Source organism: Gopherus flavomarginatus, chromosome 1 (assembly GCF_025201925.1).
Source record: "Gopherus flavomarginatus isolate rGopFla2 chromosome 1, rGopFla2.mat.asm, whole genome shotgun sequence".
Lineage (NCBI taxonomy): Eukaryota > Metazoa > Chordata > Testudines > Testudinidae > Gopherus > Gopherus flavomarginatus.
In genome coordinates, this window is record NC_066617.1 from 175,228,275 (window position 1) to 175,252,924 (window position 24,650).

The 24,650-nt window shown below is 42.5% G+C and overlaps 1 protein-coding gene across 5 annotated transcripts in view; it reads right to left on the bottom strand.

Moving 5' to 3' along the window:
• Window positions 1–12,129: 12,129 nt before the first annotated feature.
• PROS1 (protein S) overlaps window positions 12,130–24,650 on the bottom strand; it is a 490,278-nt gene continuing 477,757 nt past the window's right edge. For all 5 annotated transcript variants that reach the window (XM_050958478.1, XM_050958450.1, XM_050958486.1 and 2 more), the window contains 4 exons: window positions 22,766–22,934; window positions 21,689–21,837; window positions 20,500–20,722; window positions 12,130–14,909 (listed from right to left, as the gene is read on the bottom strand). In XM_050958478.1, the coding sequence (XP_050814435.1) occupies window positions 14,743–14,909; window positions 20,500–20,722; window positions 21,689–21,837; window positions 22,766–22,934 (708 nt within the window). In that variant the 3' untranslated portion in view covers window positions 12,130–14,742. The remainder of the gene's footprint in view (window positions 14,910–20,499; window positions 20,723–21,688; window positions 21,838–22,765; window positions 22,935–24,650) is intronic.

Sequence of the window (24,650 nt, forward strand, 5' to 3'; positions counted from 1 at the left end):
CAAAAAGAGATGTTGCAACTGCTTAGCTAAAGATGTGGGAAATATACTTGTGGCTACTGATACTATCTGAACCTACAGATAAAGAGCCAATAACACCCCGAGATGGCAAACTTTCGTAACAGAAGGGAAGTGTATTCCTTCAAACAAGTGGACAAATACCATCTGTTCTTGCTTGTTCTTCTGCTTGCTTCTCACAGCCAACCAGGATCACTTCTGTTTTATTGGAATTGAGAAGCAGCCAGCTAGCTTTTATCTAACACTCAGTCTTAGCCAGACATTAGTCACTCAACCTTCCAAGACTTTTGAATTCCAGTCATGCAAATGGGGAGATAGATTTCATCAGCATGTTGCAATCCAAACAGTCTTACTACTATCGCGAGAGGGTGCGTGTGTGTATAAAATAGCATTAACATTAATACTTTTCGCAAATTTTATATATATAATTTGCAAATAGTACTAGAGTTAATGCAACTTTATATTTGTAGATAGGGACCAAATATTAGGACAAGAAAGTGTCTGCAACCATTTTAGCTTGGCTCTATGGCATTTTCTGTATGGTTTATGGTACAAATTTCTGACTTTAACGGATAATGCTAAGGTATGTGTTTAGTTTGAATAACAGGAGTAGAAAATAATTAGACTGTAAACAATTTGGAGCAGAGACTTCTTCTTGCCATGTGTTTGTACAGTGCCTAGCACAATGGGTCCCAGTCAAATAAATGCAGCAAAGAGTCCTGTGGCACCTTGCAGACTAACAGACGTATTGGAGCATGAGCTTTCATGGGTGAATACCCACTTCATTGGATGCAACAAAGTGGGTATTCACCCATGAAAGCTCATGCTCCAATATGTCTGTTAGTCTAAAGGTGCCACAGGACTCTTTGCTGCTTTTACAGATCCAGACTAACACGGCTACCCCTCTGATAGTCAAATAAATGTAATACAAATAATAACAATAGTGCATATGTGCAATATAACAGCATTTAATGTTGCTCTGGAATGTATTGTATTTCCTCATTAAGATGATTTTTAGGTTGTATACCTTTATACTTACAATAACCTAGATTTTTGCCATGATAAAACAAAATATTGCCCTAAATTCAATTTTGGGGTGCAATACTTCTAATAAGATTTTGCATTTAGGTGGGACTCTGCTGTTTGTGCAGAAGTAACTCATGGGAAGATTTTTCAAAGACACAAAGGGGAACTGGGTGTGTGTGTGTGTGTGTGTGTGTGTGTGTGACCTTTAATGGCAGTTTGGTGCCTAACTCTCCTTTGCGCCTTAGAAATTTTCCCTTGCTTTAATATCTTGTCAGTGCCTCATCTGCCTACACACAAAGTCATGGGCAATGTTAGAGTCAAGGACAATATTAGTAGGGGGGAAATGAGTGCACATAATGGAGAAGAAACAATTGGTTCTGGGCAGGCACACAAAGTGCTCCTTGGGTCTGTTTAATATTCACAGTGCATATTCTTGAAAAACTAATGCCCATTTTAGAAGTTTCACTGCCATTGTTTATAATGCCCTGCAACATACTGTAGATATGTCTAATTGAATCAATTTCATCCTCTGTTAGCTACAGTATCTTGGGTTTCTGGCAGCAGCAGCAGTACATCTGAAGTGCTGGCAGACACCAGTTCATCATTTCTTACCAGATGAATTAAAATACTTTTTCACCTGCCAAGATCAGAGTTCGCAGCTCTTCTTCTCCGGCAACAGCCAGTGACATCACTAACACCTAAAGCAGAACAAGGAGCAGCTGCATGCATCACCTGCTGATGTTAACTGTGACAACCACATGAACTCTGGTATCTTCATTTCTTGTTACAAGTGCAAAGCCAGTTCAAGAGTCAAGTCACTACCATAGTACAAATAATTGAGACGATGAATGTTTCAAGCCCTAGTTGGCTATCTAACTGCACTCCCAGCAATGGAAAGATACACACTAGGGGAGTGAAATACTTATTATTGCGATAAATAAAATGAGGTAAAGGTATTAAAGGAATGTTAACATAGTTTAAGATGCATGGTTAGGATTTTTAGTGCAGGGGATTTAGCTACCCATCTTTCTTTAGAATTAATGTGATTAAATTCTCTGCACTGATTCATAGATTCTAAGGCCGGAAGGGACCATTGTGATCATCTAGTCTGAACTTCTGTATAGCACAGGCCACAGAAATTCCCCCAGATAATTCCAGCTAGAGCATGTCTTTTAGGAAAAACATCCAGTCTTGATTTTAAAATTGTCAGTGATGAAGAATCCACCATGACCCCTGGTAAATTGTTCCAGTAATTAATTACTCTCGCCATTAATAATATATACCATATTTCCAATCTGAATTTGTCTAGCTTCAACTTCCTGCCATTCGATCATGTTACACTTTTCTCTCCTACATTGATGAGTCCAATGTTAAATATTTGTTCCCAATGTAAGTACCTATAGACTGCAAGCAAGTCACTCTTTACCTTCTCTTTAGCGTAGATTGACCTTCTTGTGTCTAGCAATATAAGGCTTGTTTTCCAATCCTTTAATCATTCTTCTGGTGCTTCTCTGAACCCTCTGCAGCTTATCAACATTCTCCTTGAATTGTGGGGACCAGAACTGCATTCAGTATTCTAGCAGTGGTTGCACCAGTGCCAAATACAGAGCTACCATAACTTTTCTGTGGATACTTGAGATTCTTCTGTTTATGCACCCCAGGAATACATTAACTCTTTTGTCCACAGTGTTACACTGGGAGATCATCTTCAGCTGATTATCCACCATGTTCCACAAATCTTTTTCAGAGTCACTGCTTTCCAGGATAGAGTCCCCCATCCTGTACATTTACATTTTGCTGTCTTAAAACACTTAGTGTTTGCTTGTGCCCAGTTTACCAAGCGATCTAGATCACTCTGAATCAGTGACCTGACTTCTTCATTATTTAGCACTCCCTCAATTTTTGTATCTGCAAACTGTATCAGTGATGGTTTTATGTTTTCTTCCAGGTCATTGATAAAAATGTAAACTAGCTTATGGCCAAGAACCAATCCCCACAGGACCCCACTGGAAACAGACCTGCTTAGTGACAATTCCCCATTTACAGTTACGTTTTGAAGCCTGTCAGCTTTTAATCCATTTAAAATGTGCCACGTTAATTTCATATTGTTCCAATTTTTTAATCAAAATGTCATGTAGCACCAAGTCAAATGCGAGTTAAAATGTGGCTCATGGAACCCCCACATCCCGCTCATTCTCTGCCTACCAGACTGGGGAGGGGGAGCTCAGGGTCTGGGGCTTCTGCCCAGCAGGGAGGAGGGTCTAAGGGTTTCAGCATCGCAGGAGGTGCCTGCCACAGCTTTGGGCTTCAGCAAGAGCCCCACCACCCTGCTGCAGAGCAGAAGACCCAAGCCCTGGCAGGTGAGCCCGGCTCTCAAATCTCTGAACATTAACGTATGCGACTTGGAGGGTAAGTTAGTTTGACAGGATCTATTTTCCATAAACCCATGTTTATTTGTGTTAATTACATTACCCTCATTTAGTTCATTATTAATCAAGTCCTATATTAGCTGCTCCATTATCTAGCCTGGGATCAGTGTCAGGCTGACAGGCCTCTAATTACCCAGGTCACCCTGCTTACCCTTTTAAAAATTGGCATATTATCTTTATTCCAGTCTTCTGGAATTTCCCTGGTGTTCCAAACTTTATTGAAAATCAACATGAACGGTCCAGTGAGTTCCTCAGCCAACTCTTTAAAAATTCTTGAATGCATGTTATCTGGACCTACCAATTTAAAAATGTCTGACTTTAGTAGTTTCCGATTAACATCTTCCATGGATACTAGTGGAATGGAATTAGTGTTATCAACTCCACATGATGAGTCTGCATCATTTGTTTTTTCCCCCAAATGCAGAACAGAAATATTTACTGAACACCTCTGACTTTTCTTTAATATTATTGGTAATTCTACAATTTCCATCTTGTAATGGACCAATACAATTGCCAGGATTTTTGTTGTTGTTTACTTTATAAAAATTCCTTATTGTCCTTAACTCTGCTGGCCATACATTTTGCCTTATGTCCCTTAGCTTCCCTTATTGATGTTTTATAATTCTTAACTTCTGATTTATATTCATTACTGTCAACTTCTCCTTTCTTTCATTTGTTACATATTATTTTTTACTTTTCATAGCTGCTTTCATTTCAGGGCCTTAGGGGCATGTTGGCCTTTTCCGAGAGGGGCATGGGGCTGGGACCGGGGCCGCCCGAAGTAAATGCCACCCCTTTCAGTGGGCAGGTTCTGAATAACTCTGCAGCATTAAGACCAGGAGTAGCATGAGTACAGCAGGCCTAGCTATACTGGACCAGCATTTCTCTTCCATCACCCAATATCTAGCCTCCTGGGACCAGTCCCCATACCTCCTCCTGCACCCCAAACCCCTCCTAGAGCCAGCCAAAAAAAAAAGAGAGAAAGGTACATGCTTAAGAAGATGAAAAACAAAAATTTGAAGAAAAGTGGACTGATGAGTTTTCTTTTGTGCTTAATGAAACATTCATGAAGCCTATTTGTTTAATTTGTCAGCAGACGTGTTCCACTTTTAAGCGCAGCAATTTAGAACACCATTACACAACAGCACATGCAAATTTCAGTGAAAATTACCCACCTGGAAGTAACTTAAGAAAAAGTAAAATTGAACAACTTGCTGCTTCACTAAAAGGCCAGCAAAAAATAATACAGAGCTCGAGGTCCATTGGAGAATGTTTGACAGAGGCATCTTTTGAAATTGCATGGATTTTAGCAAGACATAAAAAGGCGTTTACTGATGCAGAGATCATTGGAGTGTTTTCTGGCTTCTGTGGAAATCCTGTATGCTGATTTCAATAACAAAAATGCAACCTTAAAGCAAATAAAAGGGCTGCAACTGTCTGACACAACCATAATCAGAAGGGTGGAGGAAATCAGAAAAGAAATCCAGCAACTGGTAACTGCAGATATTTTGGCAGCACTGTGTTTTAGCATAGTGGTGGATGAAAGTACAGATATCTGTGACATTTCACAATTGTGTGTCTGGGTTCGTTTTCCCAATGAAGAATTATTCTGGGGTGAATTGCTGTGTTTAATACCTTTGAAGGGTCAAACAAAAGGGGAAAACATTTTGACTGCCCATGGTGCGGCTTTGCCGCAGTTCATCTCTCAGCGGGGCTGTGTGGTATCCCACCGCCTCACTCTAGTCCGCCGGCCGTTGGCTCTGCGGTCAGGGGGAATAACGCACACTCGGTTAGGGGCTCAGGCCCTTGGAGTGGGGGCTGAGTCAATAGTCAAATGGCGGCCCAGGCCCTAGGTCAGGGTGGGGCAGCCAGCAAATAGTCAGAGACTCAGGCCTTTAAGCGGGGACTGAGTCAAGAGTCCAAATATCAGCCCAGGCCCTAGATCAGGGTGGGGCAACAAGCAAACAGTTAGAGACTCAGGCCCTTAGGCAGGGGCTGAGTCAGCAGTTCAATAGCAGGAGGTTTAATAGCAGCCCAGACCCTAGGTCAGGGCAGGGCAGCAAACAAACAGTCAGGGACTCAGGCCTTTAAGCAGGGGCCGAGTCAGTAGTTACGTAACAGAATGTCCTAGCCTCTCCAGGCCAGGGAAAAGGGGAGTCTGCCACCCAAGGAGTGGGTGGCAGTGGGGAAGCAGGCCCTCCCACTCCACTGCGTCCCAGCCTGGGGCCCTAGCAGCAGCAAAGACTTGCTGCTGTCAGTGGGGATCCTGGCTGCAACACACTGACATAGGTTGAGGCAGTGCTGCAGCCAGACTGGGGTCAGCTGCCCCCAGGCTACTTCCTAACTCCCCTTCGTAGGGTACCTGGGTCTTGCTAATGTCCTCGGCTGTCTTGAACAGCATCGGTTCCTTGGGGTACGCAGCGAAGGGCAGGCTTGGCTCCTCCTCAGGGTAGCTGGTACGGGGCAGGCTCAGCTGCTCCTCGGGGTAACTAGGAAGGGGCAGGCTTCTCCACTCCTCCTCGGGATAGCGAGCACGGGACAGGCTCGGCTGGCAGGGAACGAGCTCCAGCTGACTGCAGCCTGCTGCTGTCTCCAAGAGGGAGCTCGGTCGCAGACATCTGGTCTCTGCGGCGGTTGGTTCTCCACTGAGCTCTGCCAGAGAGCTTTTATACTTCCGGGTCTGCGCCGTGACCTCTGAGGGGCGGGTGCAGGACCCAGTGACTCCGCCCACACTGGTGTTAGGGGAGGCTCATCTCTCAGCGGGGCTGTGGGGTATTCCACCGCCTCACTATACTGCCCTACTCAATTGTTTTGCTGAGAATAACTTGGGCTGGACAAAGCTAACTTCTGGGTGCACCAGATATGCTAGGGAAGAAGAATGGATTGATTGGCCTGATGAGGAAATGAAAGGAAATACCCAAATTCACTGTGTTTCATTGCATTATACACCAAGAAGCAATTCTGGGTAAACTAAAAAAATAGTGAAATGCAAAGTGCCATGCAGTTGGTTGTAAAGGTGGTCAATTTTATTGTTTCAAGAATGCTGAATCACTGGCAGTGTCAAGCATTATTGGAAGAATTCGAGATAGAGTATGATGACCTGGTGATGCACAATGAAGTGGACAGTTATCTCATGGCAGAGTCCTTGAAAGATTTTTGAGTCTCCTTCCTCAGATTCATGAATTCCTTGAAAGCAATGGGAAGAAGGAGAAAGATTTGAAAATCCAGAGTGGATAATTAAGCAGGCATTTTTGACTGATATCACTTGCCATTTGAATGCACTAAATCTCCAGTTGCAAGGGAAACAGAAACTTCCTAGTAACATGTTGCGTGTCGCAACTGCTTTTCAAAACAAGATTACAACATTATTCATTCCCAACACGCAGTTTGTTCACTTTCTAAAACTTAGAGCAATCACCTCAGAAAATCCCAAGCTTTTGAAACATTTCAATTACAATTCATTTGTACAGGTGTTGGGAGAATTGAGGGTGGAATTCAAGTCCTGATTCAAAGATGTAATGGAGTACAAGAAGTTTTTTAATTTAACTGAGAACCTCTTCCATGTATCAATGACATCTCTGTCACCAGTTATCACCGACATTTGTTCTGACTGTGCTGAACTGGAGAGTGAAATTGTGGAACTTTAGACAAATGACATCATGAAGTCTGAATTTAAGACAGGTGTCTATCATTTCTGGAACATGGTCCCTGATACACAATACCCATTTCTGAAACATTGTGTCCAAAAAATGCTGTCATTTTTTGTCAGTACGTATACCTGCGAATCTACATTTTCAAAAATGAATATTGTGAAAAAAAAACAGAGGAACAAATTGACCAACGGACATTTGGACTGCCTTACTAGGATTGCGATGACAGATTACAAATACTGCATGAACAAAGTCAAGGAGGAACATGCACACTTTTGCTCATCCAGTTTTTAAAGTAAGTTTTGCACTATTCTGCTCTTAAAAAGTTTACTTGTGTAGGTGCCTTTTTAATCCATATATTTTCCTGGTTATTATTTTATAAAAGGAGTATCATTTTATTGTACAAGTAGACTTTGTTTTAGTCAAGTGGCTCTGTAACATTACATCATTAAGGAGTAGTAAGCAATGTGATAATTTAGTAGTTGATGTGGCTCTCACATTGAAGGTTTTTTGCCAAAGTGGTCCCCCACTTCAAAAATAGTGAAGATCACTGATCTATAATATGTAGACAGTCCAAGGATGTTTTACTACTAGCATCATGAGACCTCCACCATATGGCACTCAAATTGAAGTCCCCCATGATGTCACAGGGTTTTTTCCCCTTCATGTTGTAGATAAGTGTGTAAGGAAGTGGTCATCCTGTTCCCTAGTGTGATTTTGTGGTCTGTAGCAGACATCAACTAATACCCCATCTTGTGCTTTATCTGTTAGAATATTGATCCATAAGCATTCAAGATCATTTTTTTTCTGAGTTAGCAGTGACTCAGAAACAGGTAATTCCATTTTTGACCTAGAGTGCCACTCCCCATTCCATATGCCCACTCAATCCTTCCTAAATAGTTTATAACCATCTAGTCTAACATTCTAATTGTGCGAATCATCTAACCAGGTTTCAGTAATACCAATTAGATCTAATTTATGCTCATAAATGAGTTCCAATGCCAGCTGTTTGTTACCCAGGCTACTAGCATTGGTGTCTAGGCAATTCAAGAATTTCTTCTCTTCATGTCCTCTGGTTCCTTGATTAATTTTCTTCTACACATCTTGGATTTTGTGCTAACTGAGCGCTCATCTCTTCCATCTTTTTACTCTCCCCTTTTGCTATTAGTTTACCCATCTTCCGCCTGCTCTAGCCAGCCTGTCTCCGAGAAGATTGGACACCCTTCTACTGAGGTAGAAGCCATCAAACTATACAGCTCCCTCACTCCCACAGAAGGTGGACTAATGTTCCACAAAACCTAAGCCCTACACTCCACACTATTTACTAGCCAGCTATTTACTAGCAAGGCATTGATCAGAGCTCCAAGGACTTACTCAATGGCCCATGGCCCAGTTATGGAGCCTGTACACAGAGAACAAACAAACAATCAAATAAACAATCCACAGATGGACCAAACATACTGCTCACCAAATCCTGCTACTTCCAAACATAGAGTCTGTAGCTGCAGCTACTCCCTCAGAAACACCCCGGATCTGAAAACTTCAACCCATCCTTTTAACATTTGGTCAGTATCAGAGAGTTCTTTTGTTTCTGTAACATGCTTCACTGCCAAGTGAGTTCAAAGAAGAATGATGCATGCTCATTAATGCTTTAAAGAAACCCAGCAATATTGTAACTGCATCGTATCCTGTTCAGAAGGTTTGTTTCTTGCCATTAATTATTTAAAGAAATGAATTTCTCAAATGGAGCGTTTTTGAGATGGTCAGTCATTAATCTTTGTCTACAAAGTAAAATGCTTGCAAAAGCAACCTTTACTTGAACAGTCAGGACATCAATATTATGCGTGACATGAGGTTAATTCCATTCCCGGTCAAGGGCAGAACACAGGGTCAGTGCTCTTAGTTAATGCCCACTGGTGAAGAACCATTTGGGGACTGATTCCGATTTACTCAGGTTCATAGCTGTCTAATTCCATTGAAGTCATTTATTTTGGATTCAAACTGATGTAATAGAGGTGGGAATCTGGCCCAGTATCTTGAAAAGCCAACAAGATCTCCCTTTGTGGTTGCAGCATGGAGCGCTGTGTTTTCTTAGCCCAGACCTGGACTGGAAAGAAAGAGAAGGTGTAACATTCTACTAGGCTTAAAGAAGCAGAGCACTTCCTTATATGAAAGCCCTGGGTCTTGGACATATGGGTAGCGTTGGCCCTATTCTCCTTCCATTGCAGTCATGTGCGAGATATCTGATGTTTGGCAGGTCTGGCTAGCTGATCACATTGCAGATCAGAGACTATCTCATCTAGTATCTTCTCCTAGCTACTGCATTAATGATAGATGCTTCATAAACTCCTGTGAAATTTAAGTGTGCATGGCTGACTTGGGTGTGCAGGTAAGTGCATTTGCAAGCCTGGCCATCTGTAAACCAAACAAATAATAGTGCTTATTGTGAAATCCACATTGGAGGGGCAGGATGAAGCACCACATCAGTAAAAGTAGGAAAATATATGGTGCAAACTTTAAAGAACATTTTAATGTTGGGAAAAAAAACATTAATTGCAGATAGCTGGATTTTTTATTTTAGAAAGCATTTCAGCTAGTCCTGGTGGAACTGTGCTGGCTTTCTATCTTTGAATAACTTTTGAAATCAAAAAGTGTTTGAGACTGATACAAAAGCAGTGTGTTGCCTTTGACAAAGCCCTGGCAAGGTTTACAGCGTTGGATGATTCACTATTACTGTGAGAAAGTTTGAGTGATGTTAGATGTTAAAATTTGCCAGGAGTGTTTTCATTTGGTGAATTTTTTGCATGTGTGCCTCTGACCTGTTACAGAGGAGAAACATTTTGTCATATCCTTTTTAGCACCTTTTACTAGCCAGCAAATATTGTGTGGGGAAGAGGTGTATGTGCGATTCCATGGATATATGGTATATAATTCTGGACATTTATCTGCCTTCACCCACTTGATTAGTTTGTTCAGATGCAATTCAGATCCCTAAAGTATTAGTAGAATGTATCTTCTTAGAGAGCCATAACTCACTCTTCTGAATAAAGAACTGCAGTGCAGTTTGTAAATGATAACCTCTATGAAGAAAGGAGATATAGAAGTCTGTCTAAGACCAGAGATACAAATGCTAGCATCCTGCTTCCTCTTGCAGAGCCAACTTAGGCAAAATTTAGTTTCTTACCCATATAACACCACTGCAATGTAACCACTCCTAGAGTGAAGGGAGGAGACCAGATCAACAATTGGGGCATAGTCACTGAGTGGAGGGGAAATATTGGCTAAAAACACCAGCATAAACTTTACTCTCACAATGTTTGCCCTAAAACATCTCGGTGCAGATTTTTATAACCCGCCCTCCATTTTTCTGCACTTGCAATATGTTGGTATTAATCATAATGATCCCTACCTAGATTCTGTTAGCACCTAAAACACACTAGGTTCTTTCTAAAGTCTGAAGAGCAAATAATTGCAGGAACTATTATTTGTGGGTGCCACTCATGTTATGCAAGTACCTTACAGGACTGCACCCACACATCAGATAGATGAATATCCAAGTGATACGAACTGTGACTATCAGGGCATCTCTAGACATTTTGCCGCCCCAAGCATGGAGGGTCCGCTGGTTCTGCTGCTTCAGCAGACCTCCTGCAGGCATGCCTGCAAGAGGTCTGCTGAAGCCATGGGACCAGCAGACCCTCCGCAGGCATGCCTGCGGGCGGTCCACCAAAGCCGCAGGACCAGTGGACCCTCCGCAGGCAAGCTGCCGAAGGCTTGGAGCGCTGGTGCCTGAAGCCACCTCTGGTGACTATAAATAATGGTGCCTGGAAAATTGTAGTTTCCGTGCAGACTGAGCTGCCCAGGTCAGCCTCTAGCTAGGTCCTTAAAGTGGACCAGCTGGATATTCAGTTTCTGTCCATTGACAATCTTATGGCATCCCCAAAGCTTTTAGCAACTGCATGATCGCTGGCTGGCTAACAGCATTCTTTAGTGAACTCGCTTTGTAAGGTGAAAATGACTAATGAAACCTTGGAAAAGGGCCATTCTGGTATCCTATGTGTTAGTAGCAATGTAAAATTGGTGCCTGGAATGTCCAAAACAGCTAGAGCTGTCATCCTCGAAAAGCAATTGAAAAGCCTATTATTTGAGGTATGGTATTCATTTTTTTCTGTTTAATCAGAGAGCTTTCTTTTCTCCTTTTGTTCTCCTGGTACTTTATTTATTAACACCAAATATTGTTTTAAGAATTGTAATTTTTTTTATAAGCTGTTTTTATGCATGATCCAAATTCTGTGGATTTACACTGGTGTAATAAAGCAGAAGTCAGTGGAGTCATTCTGGGGTAATAACTGATGCAGCTAGCTCCAGTCCAACATATGCTTACTTTTAAGCACGTGAGTAGTCCCACTAAAGTTAAACACACTCTTAAGTGCTTTTCTGGACTCGGGTTGCTGAGAACAATATTAATTATTATGAATTATTATGTTATAATTTATTATTAATAAAGTTTGGATCTGTCTCTTTTGTTTCCATGAAGGTGGCAATCTCTGGGATAAAATTAAACAATATGGCTGATTCTCAGTCACTTAAGGTCAATATATACCACTCTGGCGTGCGAAGGAACCTTAAAGCGGTTGTGTATGTACGTATTAAAGGGCCTTCATGTAAATTAGAATTCAGCTCCACATCTGGCTTTCAGGTGCTAGAAAAATGTGCAAAATATTGTATGTAAAATGTGAAAACACAGAAGCTGATAAACTTTTCTCATTAATCTTACTTCTTGCCTATAACGTCAACCCAGTTTAATTGATACTGGCAATATTAAATCATTAAGAAAACCCACCATTAATTTAGGGAACATGGATTCATATTTGAACAGCAAATGAGCTTTGAGTTATTGAAATTTTTTATACTGAAGATTACCACAGATTCTTAAATAAGACATTTTATCATCAAAACAAGATGTGTACAGCTTAAATGAATCAAAGATATACAAATACACCTTGAAATGAAAAGAAACGTCTAGATACGCCTTTATTGCATTTTTAAAACATTGAGGCACTTGCACATTCAAAAATCCAACAGAGCTTTACATAAGACTAGCATACACTAAAGGATCTGTATTTTGTTTCCTGTACAGATAGTGCCCAGATCAGAAACCTGTGTGATTTAGTGTGACTTAACTATTTCCTATGTTCCTTAATTTCCTGTCTCTCTAGGATTTACAAAACAAAAAATCCAAACTTTTCTTCTTGTGTTGTACACATGTTGACATAAAGGTCTGTCATGTTGACATTCTTATTTAATGTTTCTATGATTGTTGTGGAAGATAAGGAAGCTGAACAAGCATAAGATCTACTTTCCTGAAGACAATTTGAGTTTCTGGGGCTTTTGCTACTAAATTGCAAATGCAGTAATTATTGAATGGCACGGTTAGATTGTCTGCTTCACCAAAGCCCCATTTCAGCATGTAATTCAAATGGATTTCAATTAGCCTTAAGCATGTGCTTAAGTGCTTTACTGAATTGGGTCCAAATAAGGTAAGTGCAGTGGGTGCTGGCATTTTTTCCATAAGTATTTAAAGGAGATGGAAACTTAAGCAATTTTGCATCATGTTACACTTCACTGTGGTGGGTCATTAGCTGACTGGTGATTAGCCATAGGAGACTTGCTTCAAGTGATCTTTAAGGTTTCCTTTTATCAGTGAGCAGCAGTACTGGTGCCGAGTCAAACTCTGTGAGGGACCTGAGACTGGCTTCCCTGGGAAACCATAGCAAACATTCATCCATTATACTCATCATGTTATATAGTAAGGCCAGGGTGAGAAGTGAAGTTAAAGAGGGAGGTGGGAAAGCAGCTGACAAAATACAGTTGAAAAGTTAGGCCCAGATTTTATGCTTTGAGGTACGTTTACACTGTGCAGTACCTCACACCACAAGGAAACCCGTTTATTTTAGTGGAATTCCCAGAGGAATTAAGGTAGTTCTCAAAGTGAGTAAGAATGGCATGATCCATCTCCTGGTAAGTAAATTTCTAATCCTGGGGCAACAAATATATTACAATTAGGCCCCTAGGAAGCAAACCCCAATTCAGGTATTTTGACAGATAATAGTTTTGTGATTGGAGGTGAAAGGTAGTCACTGCTTATGCCTGTTCTCTCCTTTGTTTGCTTGTTCAGCTTGACTAAAATGCTAGAGCAGCCGGAATTACTGCTTGTGTGAAAATGAGACAGGGAAGGGAAAGCCCACTCAGAGGAGATTAAGGAAGCCAGAAATGTGTGAACTGGATATTTCCCAGAAAACTCATTCCTTCCTGCCTTAATCAACTTTCCTTGTTAATCTGGCTGAGAGCGGATATGGCTTTAAGTGTGACATGGCTGTAAAATTTCGGGATTCATGTAAATAAACAACTCTTGCTGAAATATGGCTTTCAAACACAGCTGTATCCCTCTCTCTATAGGTCCCCAGAAGCAGAAGTGATGGGGATTTTATCCCCAGTTTTGAGGGATTGGCCTGAGGAGAGAACTAGTTCGACAGATTTCTGTATGAAGGAATGACTAGGAAACTCTGGACTGTGAGATTCCTCATGAATGGAGAAGTCTGTTCGTCTGCCAGTGAAGCCCCTAGCTTTATTTGGTAAATTCCAATTTGGTGTCCTGTAACTCTGACTGATGGTGCTTCATCCGTGCAACTCACCCGCATAAAACTGCTGGCCTTTGTTTTCTGATAATAGCATGGTACTGAATTAATTTTTAAGTGTGGCAGTGTGTCCCTCTTAACGGAGCTCTGAATCTAACAAAGTACAATGCTGGGATTCCTTGATGGAAAACATGGAAAGAATTAATGTTAACCCCAAGCTAGTCTGTCCCAAGGAGTAATCAAATATCATTTTGTGTCATTTTGATATGTTCTGTGGAAGTGTGTAACACAAGCTGAAATGTACCTATAAAAGGAGGCTTTGAGTGGAAAAGTTGGTCCAGTACATTATAAGGATTTCAAAGCCACTTTACGAATTTCTTTCTTTTTAGAAAATATGTGATATTTAATAAAAGCTTGGGGTTGGATGTTGCTCCCCAAAATAATGCTGTGATTCAGAAGTCTGACAGGGACCTTGGGCTTATAACTTTAGACTTTTCAAAGCACACATTTTCCAAAACCTTCTAAGACATTTTCATACATTTTGTTTTAGAAAGTTAAATGAAAACAATGTTTAGATTCAAACTTGCTGGTAGCGCTTGCCACCCAAACACCACAGCTTTGTGCTAAAGCATCAGAACTAAAAGTGACAGCCAGACTGGCCTGATTTGACTCTTCAAGCTGGGTAAAATACAAAAAGGGAACCGCAACAATAGTGAAAAAAAGATGGTTCCACCCAAAAGAAATCTTAATATCTTTAAACTAGATTTAATCACTGACACGGATAAGAACATTTTCACAGGATTTTAGTCTTCATCATGTCCTTTTATAGCTGAAAAAAGTGGGAGTTTTTTAATCGTCCCAAATTACATTAAGGAGATAGAAACACTCCAGTTGAACTCCTTTCTCAGAACATCTTGAGTAAAATAATACAGGTTTCATTATGACATGAGACTCATTACGCAAATTATATCTGAAGGGAGAATGCTAGTTTAAGAATTCATTCATTTCATTTGCAATCAGTGGGCACGAGTGGGATCGAATGTCATTGTGTTTAGAGAAGGCTTCATCCAGATCCAGCTGTACGTCATTGACCTTTACCTCCATGCAGCCATTATAAAAGGCCGTCAGCAGCGTAGCACCAATGGGAACATCTGCACAGAAACCACATTAAATGAATTACGCCAAGGCTTCCAACATGCTATGTGCTTTTCAGATGAGTAAAAACAAGGAAACTTCCCATTTCTGATCAGTCAAGGATCCATCGCAGGAAATGGCAGCTTAATAGGAAACATTTCACTTCACTCCATAAACTCTTCTTCCCCTTGTTTGAGTGTTTAAGATGAAGTTCATAAACTGAGGAAGGTTAGGATGATTTGCAATATGCATTAGAACAGTGGTCCCCAAACTTTTCACATCGTGCCCCCCCTTACCCCTGTCCACACCACACCACCCAGCCCAGAAGCTGGGGCTGCAGCTCCCGGGAGCAGGGGGGAAGGGTACGGAGAAGGGTAAGGGAGTCGAGGCTGAGGCTGGAGTCGTGGCTGGGCTGGGAGCCAGGGACGAGGGTAGGGCAGGGACGGGGTGGGGCTGGAACCGCAGCCAGGGCTGCATCCAGGAGCAGGACCGTGGTGGTGGGGACTGGCAACTGGGGGCAAAGCTGTATGGTGCTCCCTTCCCACTCCTCATGGGGGCTGTCCTGGGCCCTGCCTCACCCACCATCCCGAACGTGCCCAATAGTTTGGGGACCACTGCACTAGAACCTTCCTCTAATCTAAAAACCTAACAAAATGGAAGATTTTCAAAATAATATATACTTTACTGATTGGAGAGTGTTAATACCATATTTCCTGGCATCCCCAGTTTTCTTGTCCTGACCTAGCAACAGATGTTTATGTATTTAAAGTTCACTGTTAGAATAATCTTTCTATCTGGCCAAAAGCTTGCTCTGGATTCCAATCCACTGTTCAAAAACAGGGGACCCATGAGAATGCTACAAACTAGTTTCATCATTTCTTCTTTCCAGTGACTTCTCTGTAAAAGTCCCACACTTTCCATTTCTAATCTATTCAGTGATAAACTAGGGCAATGTCAACCAATGATGTATTGTCAGCGAACAGTACATTTACTCCATTACAAATGCTCAAGCAGGCATTACTATGAGTCATAGGGTACAACAAACTTCTTGTGAGGTAGGTTGGAACTGATCCAAGGTCTGGATCCTCAAAGAGATTTAGGACTGTAACTCACTCACCTGATTTTAATAGGAGTTAGGAATCTAAATATCCTTGAGGATCTGGTCAGGAGCACGTTCAGCAACTAGAACCAACTGGGTTAGAAGCTGATGTCAAGAATGTCATCTAACACTCCTGCACAATGTGGTTATCTCTAAAGAACCTATTGCTGATGATCATACAGGCTTGCCGTGAAGTTTTTCAGTGATTGTGATTCTCCCAGGAGCAGATTACCCCCACCCCCCAAGTCAAGAAGAGGTTAATTCCTGTGATTCCAATCAGTCCCAACCGGCTGCATTTGTGTGGCTTCTCAGGCCTGGGGGAGGGCCCTTAAAAAGGAACAATTCAGCACAGTTGGGGTGATATTCTGAAACAAGCAGAGCTAGTGCCTCCAGACTGGGGTCCTGTGTTACTAACTGATGAACAGTTGGAGAATGAGGCTGGCCTGAGCCCTCTGAGGAAGATGGGCTGGTCTGTTTTTTCCATTGTAACCCCCAGGGACTAAGCCTTGCCTTTAACAATGCAGGTGAGTGGGAACCGAGACTGCCTGTCGCTGAGACTGAAAGACTGTTTCCCTCTCCTTTTCATGAGGATGAAGGCCCAAAGTCCTGAGATGACATGTACCCAGTCAATACGGGGATAACTGAAATCCCCCGACTGTTATTGAGTTCTTTATTTTGATAGCCTCTTTAATCTCCCTCAGCATTTCATCATCACTATCACTGTCCTGGTCAGGTGCTCGATAATAGATCCCTACTGTTATATTCTTATTAGAGCATGGAATTACTACCCATAGAGATTCTATGGCACATGTGGATTCACTTAAGATTTTTACTTCACTTGATTCTACATTTTCTTTCACATATAGTGCCACTCTCTACCCCCACCCCGCACGACCTGTTCTGTCCTTCTGATATATTTTGTACCCCGTTCTCCAAGTACACGTTCTCCAAGTGTGAATGTTGGCTCATTAGCCAATAGGGATACTTGATTTAAACCAGCATCTCATTTCCTACAGCTTTGTTTACACTGCAGTTAGCACTGTGCTTAGGCCCGCCAACAATGGGGTGGGAGGAAATAGGGCAACTGACCAGGGGCCTAGGAGATTTAAAAAGGCCTGGGGACCCCTGACTGCAGCCAGCAGTGCAGCGGGGCTAAGACAGGCTTCCTGCTGGCCCTCGCTCCGCACTCTTCCCGGAAGTGGCCTGCACGTCACTGCGGCCCTTGGGGGGTGGGGGGACAGGGGATCTCCACGCACTGCCCCCACCCCAAGCGCCGAATCTGCAACTCTCATTGGCCAGGAACTGTGGCCAGTGGGAGCTGTGGGGGCAGGGCCTGCAGGCAGCAGCACATGGAGACCCCCTGGATCCCCCTGCCTAGAAGCCGCTGCCAGAGGGGTGTGCCGGTTGCTTTCAGGAGCCATCTGAGGTAAGTGCCGACCCCCTGCCCTCCTCCTCCACCCCAACCCCCTGCCCCAGCCTAAAGCCTGCACCCCAAATCCCTCTGAGAGCCTGCACCCGCTCTCGCACCCAAACTCCATCCCAGAGCTTGCACCCCGTACCCCAACCCATTGCACCAGCCTGGTGAAAGCGAGTGAGGGTGGGGGAGAGCAAGTGATGCAGGGAGCAGGAATGGGGTGAGCAGAGGGTGGGGCTTCGGAGAAGGCATGGGACAGGGGCGTGGTCTCATGGAAGGGGAGGGGAAAGAGTCTTTGAGTTTGCGTGATTATACAGTTGGCAACCCTACTGGGTGAATCCCTGCTTGTGCTGGAAGAGCGCACCCAGCAGCGCAGTCAGCAGCTTGCTGGGCACCAGCCAGTGCAGGCGCAGCACGGCCCAAATATCAGCCAGATCCTGTCCATGAGGGCATGGCTTGTGCGTGTGTGGGGGTCCATTGACTGTTCTGCCCTGGGGCCCGGAATTGCTGTCAATGGGTCTGACTGTGCTTGTAATAGCTATGTTTAAATACTGGGTAAAGAACTTCTTGGAATTCACAGCAACTATATTTCTTTCTTCAGTTATCTTTTTAAAAAGGCTTTTATCTGAAACTTCCTTGTTCAGAACGTAGTGTGGATCAAGTAGTCTATTTACTGATCTCTACTAATAAGCACTGGCTTTATCTCGTTTCGACACAGTGGACACAATTAAAACATTGATGGCTTACCACTCACAGTAACTAATGTTAGTGCAGTATTTGGTATGTTCTCTTGTCTAAGTATAGAGGATGGTGAAGATCAAATTTGAACAGCACTCATCTAGTTTGCTGCTGCTAAGTTTATTTTGGTTTTCAATCCATTGCATACATATTCAAAAGTTAATACAGGACAAATATCCTTCCCATGTCTTCTTGTAACCCTCTTTTGTGCCTATATTCTGAAATATATTCACACCCTCATTACCAGGATGTGCAATAAGACTTGTGGGGAACAGATCTCTTCCTCTCCTCCCACACACTAGGAGGTTGCAGAGGTGACTGACAATGCAGCCCCAAGGTTGCAGTAGCATCTGCAGTTGTAATGTTCTTCCTCTACAGCAGTGGTTCTCAATCAGGGGTACGCAGAGCTCTTCTAGGGGGTACAGAAACTCATCTAGATATTTGCCTACTTTGATAACTAGCTACATAAAAAGCACTAGCGAAGCCAGCGCTAACTAAAATTTCATACAGACCATGATTTGTTTATACTGCTCTATATATTTATATTCCAATTGATTTATTTTATAATTATATGGCAAAATGAGAAAGCAAGCCATTTTTCAGTAATAAGAGTTGTGACACTTTAGTATTTTTAAAAGCAGCAAAGAATCCTGTGGCACCTTATAGACTAACAGACGTTTTGGAGCATGAGCTTTAGTGGGTGAATACCCGCTTCGTCAGATGCATGTAGTGGAAATTTCCAGGGGCAGGTATATATATGCAGGCAAGCTAGAGATAATGAGGTTATCAGGCTAGAGATATGAGGTTATCATTATCTCTAGCTTGCCTGCATATATATACCTGCCCCTGGAAATTTTCACTACATGCATCTGATGAAGCGGGTATTCACCCACGAAAGCTCATGCTCCAAAATGTCTGTTAGTCTATAAGGTGCCACAGGATTCTTTGCTGCTTTTACAGATCCAGACTAACACGGCTACCCCTCTGATACTTTAGTATTTTTATGTCTGATTTTGTAAGCAAGTAATTTTTAAGTAACTTGGGGGTATGCAAGACAAATAAGACTCCTGAAAGGGGTATAGTCATCCTGAAAGGTTGAGAGCCACTGTTCTACAATGGTGGGAGGGTGGAGAGGATGCAGCAGTTGATTCTCTGGCCCCAGATGCCCACGTGCTGGCCTTACCTGTGCACTGTCTTGACGGAAACCCATGTACAGGTAGTTTCCCTGCTGTGCAAAGGGTATGCACTTCCCCTTTCTTCTCCCCAACCCCCAATCCAGCACTAGGGTTGCCAGCCCTCCAGGATTGTCCTGGAATCTCCAGGAATTAAAAATTAATCTTTAATTAAAGACTGTCATGTGATGAAACCTCCAGGAATACATCAAACCAAAATTGGCAACCCTACCCTCCACACCTCTCACGCAGCTGACTCACCCTGCTCCCACTGAAACTACAGAGAAGGGGGCTGGATATGCCCCTTGGGGCAGGTTTGTTTTTACAAAACATACAACACAGAAAAGTATATGCCAATTCAAAACTGCCTGTCAAACTTCTAAGATCTCTTGGGAAGCTAATACTTTGTCTTTCCCTATAGTCCCTTTAGCCAGAGGATGTCAAAAACTTTTACCAATGATAATTTAGCCCTAAAACCACCCTATGATTTAGGTGTCACCCCACCCCAGGTTTCAAGTTAGCATATAATTTTCCAAATCCAAAGCCTCATGGCATTGATACACATCCATAGCATGCCTTCTCAGATATGGTTGCACGAAATAGGAGTTGTAGGGCTGAAAATTCACTTACAAATTGTTTAAACAAAACATTGAGTCTTTTTAACCCACTTAACTTTCATATTTCCTGCTATCCTGGAGGCTGTCAATCATCACCTGAAAGTATGATTGTTGTAACCCCATTTTCCCTGTTTCCTCCTCCCAGCTTTCTCTCCTTCAATTAGTTTTAAATGGATGGTTTAGACAATATCTAAAGCTGCTGCAGTTTGTTGAAACTATCAGTAGATGGCACTTCAGGAGTTCTCATCACTCTTAAGCAAAACAAAAAAAAATGGAAAATAAAAATCCTCACAAAACACAACCATTTTATCCTGGGAATAGGTGCCATAGGGTCATTTCCAAAAATAGACCTTTGGAGAGAAGCTCTGCTGCTGGGCTGTTAAGATAGCGCCTTAATGTTACTATTGAAGTACCAGGTTGCATCAAAAGCTATACAAGTTGACTCAAAAATACAAGGATAAAAATAGGTAATTGTTTAAAAAAAAAAAAAACCACACCACACCACAACAACCCAGGATTTTAAGTAAGACTAATTCATTCACATCAATGAAAAGAAATAAAATTCACCTGGAATGCCACCTAAGTAGGTAACAATAGGTCCCTTCATTACTTGATCCAGGATGGACAGTTGTTGCTCTTGCTCAGAATTGATGCTTTGTGTTTGTGAATCAGCAGTCAGTTCAAGCAGCTGTTTGTTTACTCTGAGTCCTAGCAGCATTCTTTTGGAGGTACACAACCTCTCTGACTCCAGCCGGGCAACAATGACGTTCTCAATAGTCACAATGATTTCCTAGGCAACAGAATAAAAAACATCTCACACAGAACTCCAGCACTTATTTATTTAGTTATGATGCATTTTACATTTGTAAGGAGAAACTGGAGGAAACATTACAGCCAAAGTTTTTCAAAACAGGTGCTTGAAACTGGGAAATCCACTGAAGTCAATAGAAGCTGCTGGGTTGTTCAGCACTTTTGAAAAACGAAGCCACTTGTTTAGGTGCCTAAATTTTATATTTAGGAGTCTCTCTTTAGGTATTCATGTTAGAAAATCTTGATCTAGATTTCTGGGGTTAAATCCTGGTCCTGTGGAAGTCGATCGAAGTTTTGACACTGACTGTAATGAGGCCAACATTTCACCCCTAGTATCTACTATAGGCAGTTTAAAAAAGAAGTATGTATTGACCGTCATATACATATAAGCACATACGGCCTTCTGTCATGCTACTTGCCACAACTGCGGGTACGTCTTCACTACCCGCTGTATCGGTGGGTAGCAATCGATTGCTTGGGGATCGATATATCGCGTCTCATCTATATCGCTTATATCGATTTCGTAACTCCACCAACCCGAACGGAGTTGCGGAATCGACAGGGGGAGCCGCGGACATCGATCCCGCGCCGTGAGGACGGGTGAGTAATTCAATCTTAGATACTTCGACTTCAGCTACATTATTCACGTAGCTCAAGTTGCATATCTAAGACCGATTTTCCCCTGTAGTGTAGACCAGCCCTGAGAATTCAAGGACAGCAAGACCTATGTATATATTGGCTTTTTTATGCAGTTCATCACTGTTTTAGTGGAGCACCTTGCAAACAATTAATTCAGCCTCACAATGCCCTTATGAAGTATAGTAAGTAGCTAAGATTAGTTCCATTTTACACATAGAGAATGAAGAGAGTTTAAGTCAAAAGAGCTATGCTGATTTACACCAGATGAGGATCAGACCCAGAGTTACTGTGATAACAGTAAGATCACCTGTGAGTTAGGGGAGTTGGAGTCTACTATGGACAAGGCAAGAGGCACTGTTTTGCCAGAGACCAAGGCAAACATCACACCAGTGCCTGTGGATGGGCGAATAGTCAATGTTATGTTTATTAGCCATTCTTTGTCATTGGTAAAATTATCTGTTTAAAAAAAAGAATGAAATGAATGAACCCGAAAAACACCTTTTATAAGCATCCAAATACTATTCAGTTATTTACAAGCATTTCCCCCCTACAATTTAATCTATATTCCCACTATGAAAAATAAAGCTAAATCTGCAGTGAAAAGGTGAGCTTTACATTTCTAGTTTTCCCCAAAATTTCTAATATTAAACATATAGAAAGAGACATTTTAAGCTTGGGTTTTTTTCTTGCCTTTTCAGCTCGCTGGTCTTCTTTTTTTGTTTATTACCTCTCTCTCTGCCACATTCATAAGAGGGCTGTTTATAAGGCTAAGCCAGAAAAAGCCTGACAGGTTGCTCATAAAATTTTGCTACTGAGCAGAAGGTTGATAGCTTAAACACGCGTTTAACATCACACACAGGAATAGTTCCATTGCTCCAATGGGAATTCTCATGAGTAAAAGTTGTACAGGTGCTAAAATGTTTGCAAGTTCAGCAGCTAAAAGGGATGCCCATATTTATTAACTGTTTTTTTTCTTAATGTCACACTAATAAGGCACCATGTTACTTAGTGTCATAATCAGCACTCGCACTGTATCGTGCTCGAATCTAATTCCATATGACTATTTCATTTGGGGCTCAAACCACTCTCAGTGATGTCAATAGCAAAACTTCCATTGATAAAATGGGAGCTGAATCAGACCCTTGAGAGATGGAAAGGACCCATTTGATCAAGTCCACGCTAATAGAGGCCTTTGCAGAAATTAAACTGATAATGTGTGAGACCAGAACCTACACTCATTACTCAAGCAAAACTCCCTCTGAAATTAGTGGGAACCTTGCCCAAGTCAAGGGTGCCTGAGGGAAGCCCATACTCTTTTGCCATTCATTAGTTCAATCATCAGTCTAGCATAAAGAAAAGTTGGAGAAGGCAGAAAAATACTTACTATAGTTTATATGAAATTGTGCCATGCCAGTGCCAGGGTAGTAGGACCCTTTCCCCACAGTTACTAAACAGTGTTTGCTTTGTTTTTCTTGAATAACTTCTTTTATGCCTGAACTTCCCTGATTCATCAGGTTCCAGGCACGAATGCACCCATCTAGTCGAGGGTTAAGCTGCAGAAGAGTTACATTCAGATTTTTGTGTTGCATATAGATTTACTCTAGAAACATTGTTAATCAACAGAGAATGAGTTACTTGATATGACAATTTATTTCTGGTGAACAGTAATGCAGAGTTATATTAATGCCATAGCTTACAGCACTGATCTTCAGAGCTGTCTTCGAATCAAATTGTTGTTTGCAGCGTTGTAGCCATGTTGGTCCCAGGATATTAGAGAGAACAAGGTGGAGGAGGTAATATCTTTTATTGGACTGACTTCTGTTGGCATGAGAAACAAGCTTTTAGCTTACAAAGAGCTCTCTTCAGGTCTGAGAAAAGTACTCAGGCCTGGTCTACACTGCAGGGAGAGGTCACCATGAGCTGCCTCAAATTAACCTAACTCTGTAACCATCTACACTGAGGCTATGTCTACACTAGAGACCTTACAGTGGCACAGCTGTGCCAATGCAGCTTTTTCTCACCCTTCAACAATATACGTTTTGCCAACATAAGCAGTAGTGCAGACCTAAAATGTACCTCCCACCAATGTAACTTATCCACTACACTGACTTAATAACTCCACCTCTGTGAGAGGTGTAGCACTTAGGTCGATGAAATTAGGTTGTTGCTTAGATCAACTGTTGCAACCTTTCAGAAACCACCCCACACTGACAATTAAATCAGTGCAAGCACTCCTGGTGAGGACCCGCACCACCAAAATAAGGAGAGTAATGTGGCCATGCAAAAGTGATGTAATTCATGTGGTGGCTTAATTTTCTAGTGCAGACTTGCCCTCAGAGTCTCATAGATAAATAAAAGGTGGAACAGACTGTTTAGCGTAAGTAGTTAACACATTCTAAGAGACCATTCAAGGTCAAGTGGTCCGTTAACACCTCTCCAGTCATGGGACAAAAAAAAAGCGGGACGGTTAGTGCATGAGTTATAGATTGTTGTAATAAACCACCAACCCAGAGTCTTTATTAAAACCATGATTTATAGCAGGGGTGGGCAAACGACGGACCGCAGGCCATCTTCAGCTGGCCCCTGAGCCGCACCAAGTGGCTCAGCCCTGCTACACCCAGGGGGCTGGGTTGGGGCCATAACATGTGGCTCAGCCCGCTCCGAGGGGGCGCTGGATTGGGGGCTACACGCCTGAGCCTCTTCCCATGCCCCAACCCCCGTCCCAGCCCTGATCCCCTGCCACTCTCTAAACCCCTGGATCCCGGCCCAGAGCACCCTCCTGCACCCCAAACCTCTCATCCCCAGCCCCACCCCAGAGCCAACACCCTTAGCCAGAGCCTGAACCCTTTCCTGCACCCCTGCCCCAGACTTGATCCTTCTCCTCCCACCCTTCGAACCCCTGAGTCCCAGCCCAGAACACCCTCCTAAGCTCAAAACTCCTCAGCCCCACCCAGAAACCATACCCCCTCCCACACCCCAACCCCAATTTTGTGAGCATTCATGGCCCTCCATACAATTTCTATTCCCTAATGTGGCCCTCAGGCCAAAAAGTTTGCCCACCCCTGATTTATAGGGTCTAGCAAAGTTATGAACGTAAGTTCCCAGGCTCATCTTTTTTTAAAGTGTTTTGCATCTTTCCTTTGAGGATGAGGACTGAGAGGTCAGATATAGAGTGATCATTTTGTGAGATGTGTTTGCCCTTGGGTAATGTGGTATTTTTGTCTCTTATCACTGGGGGGCATTTAGTGTACTGGATGAGGTACACCACA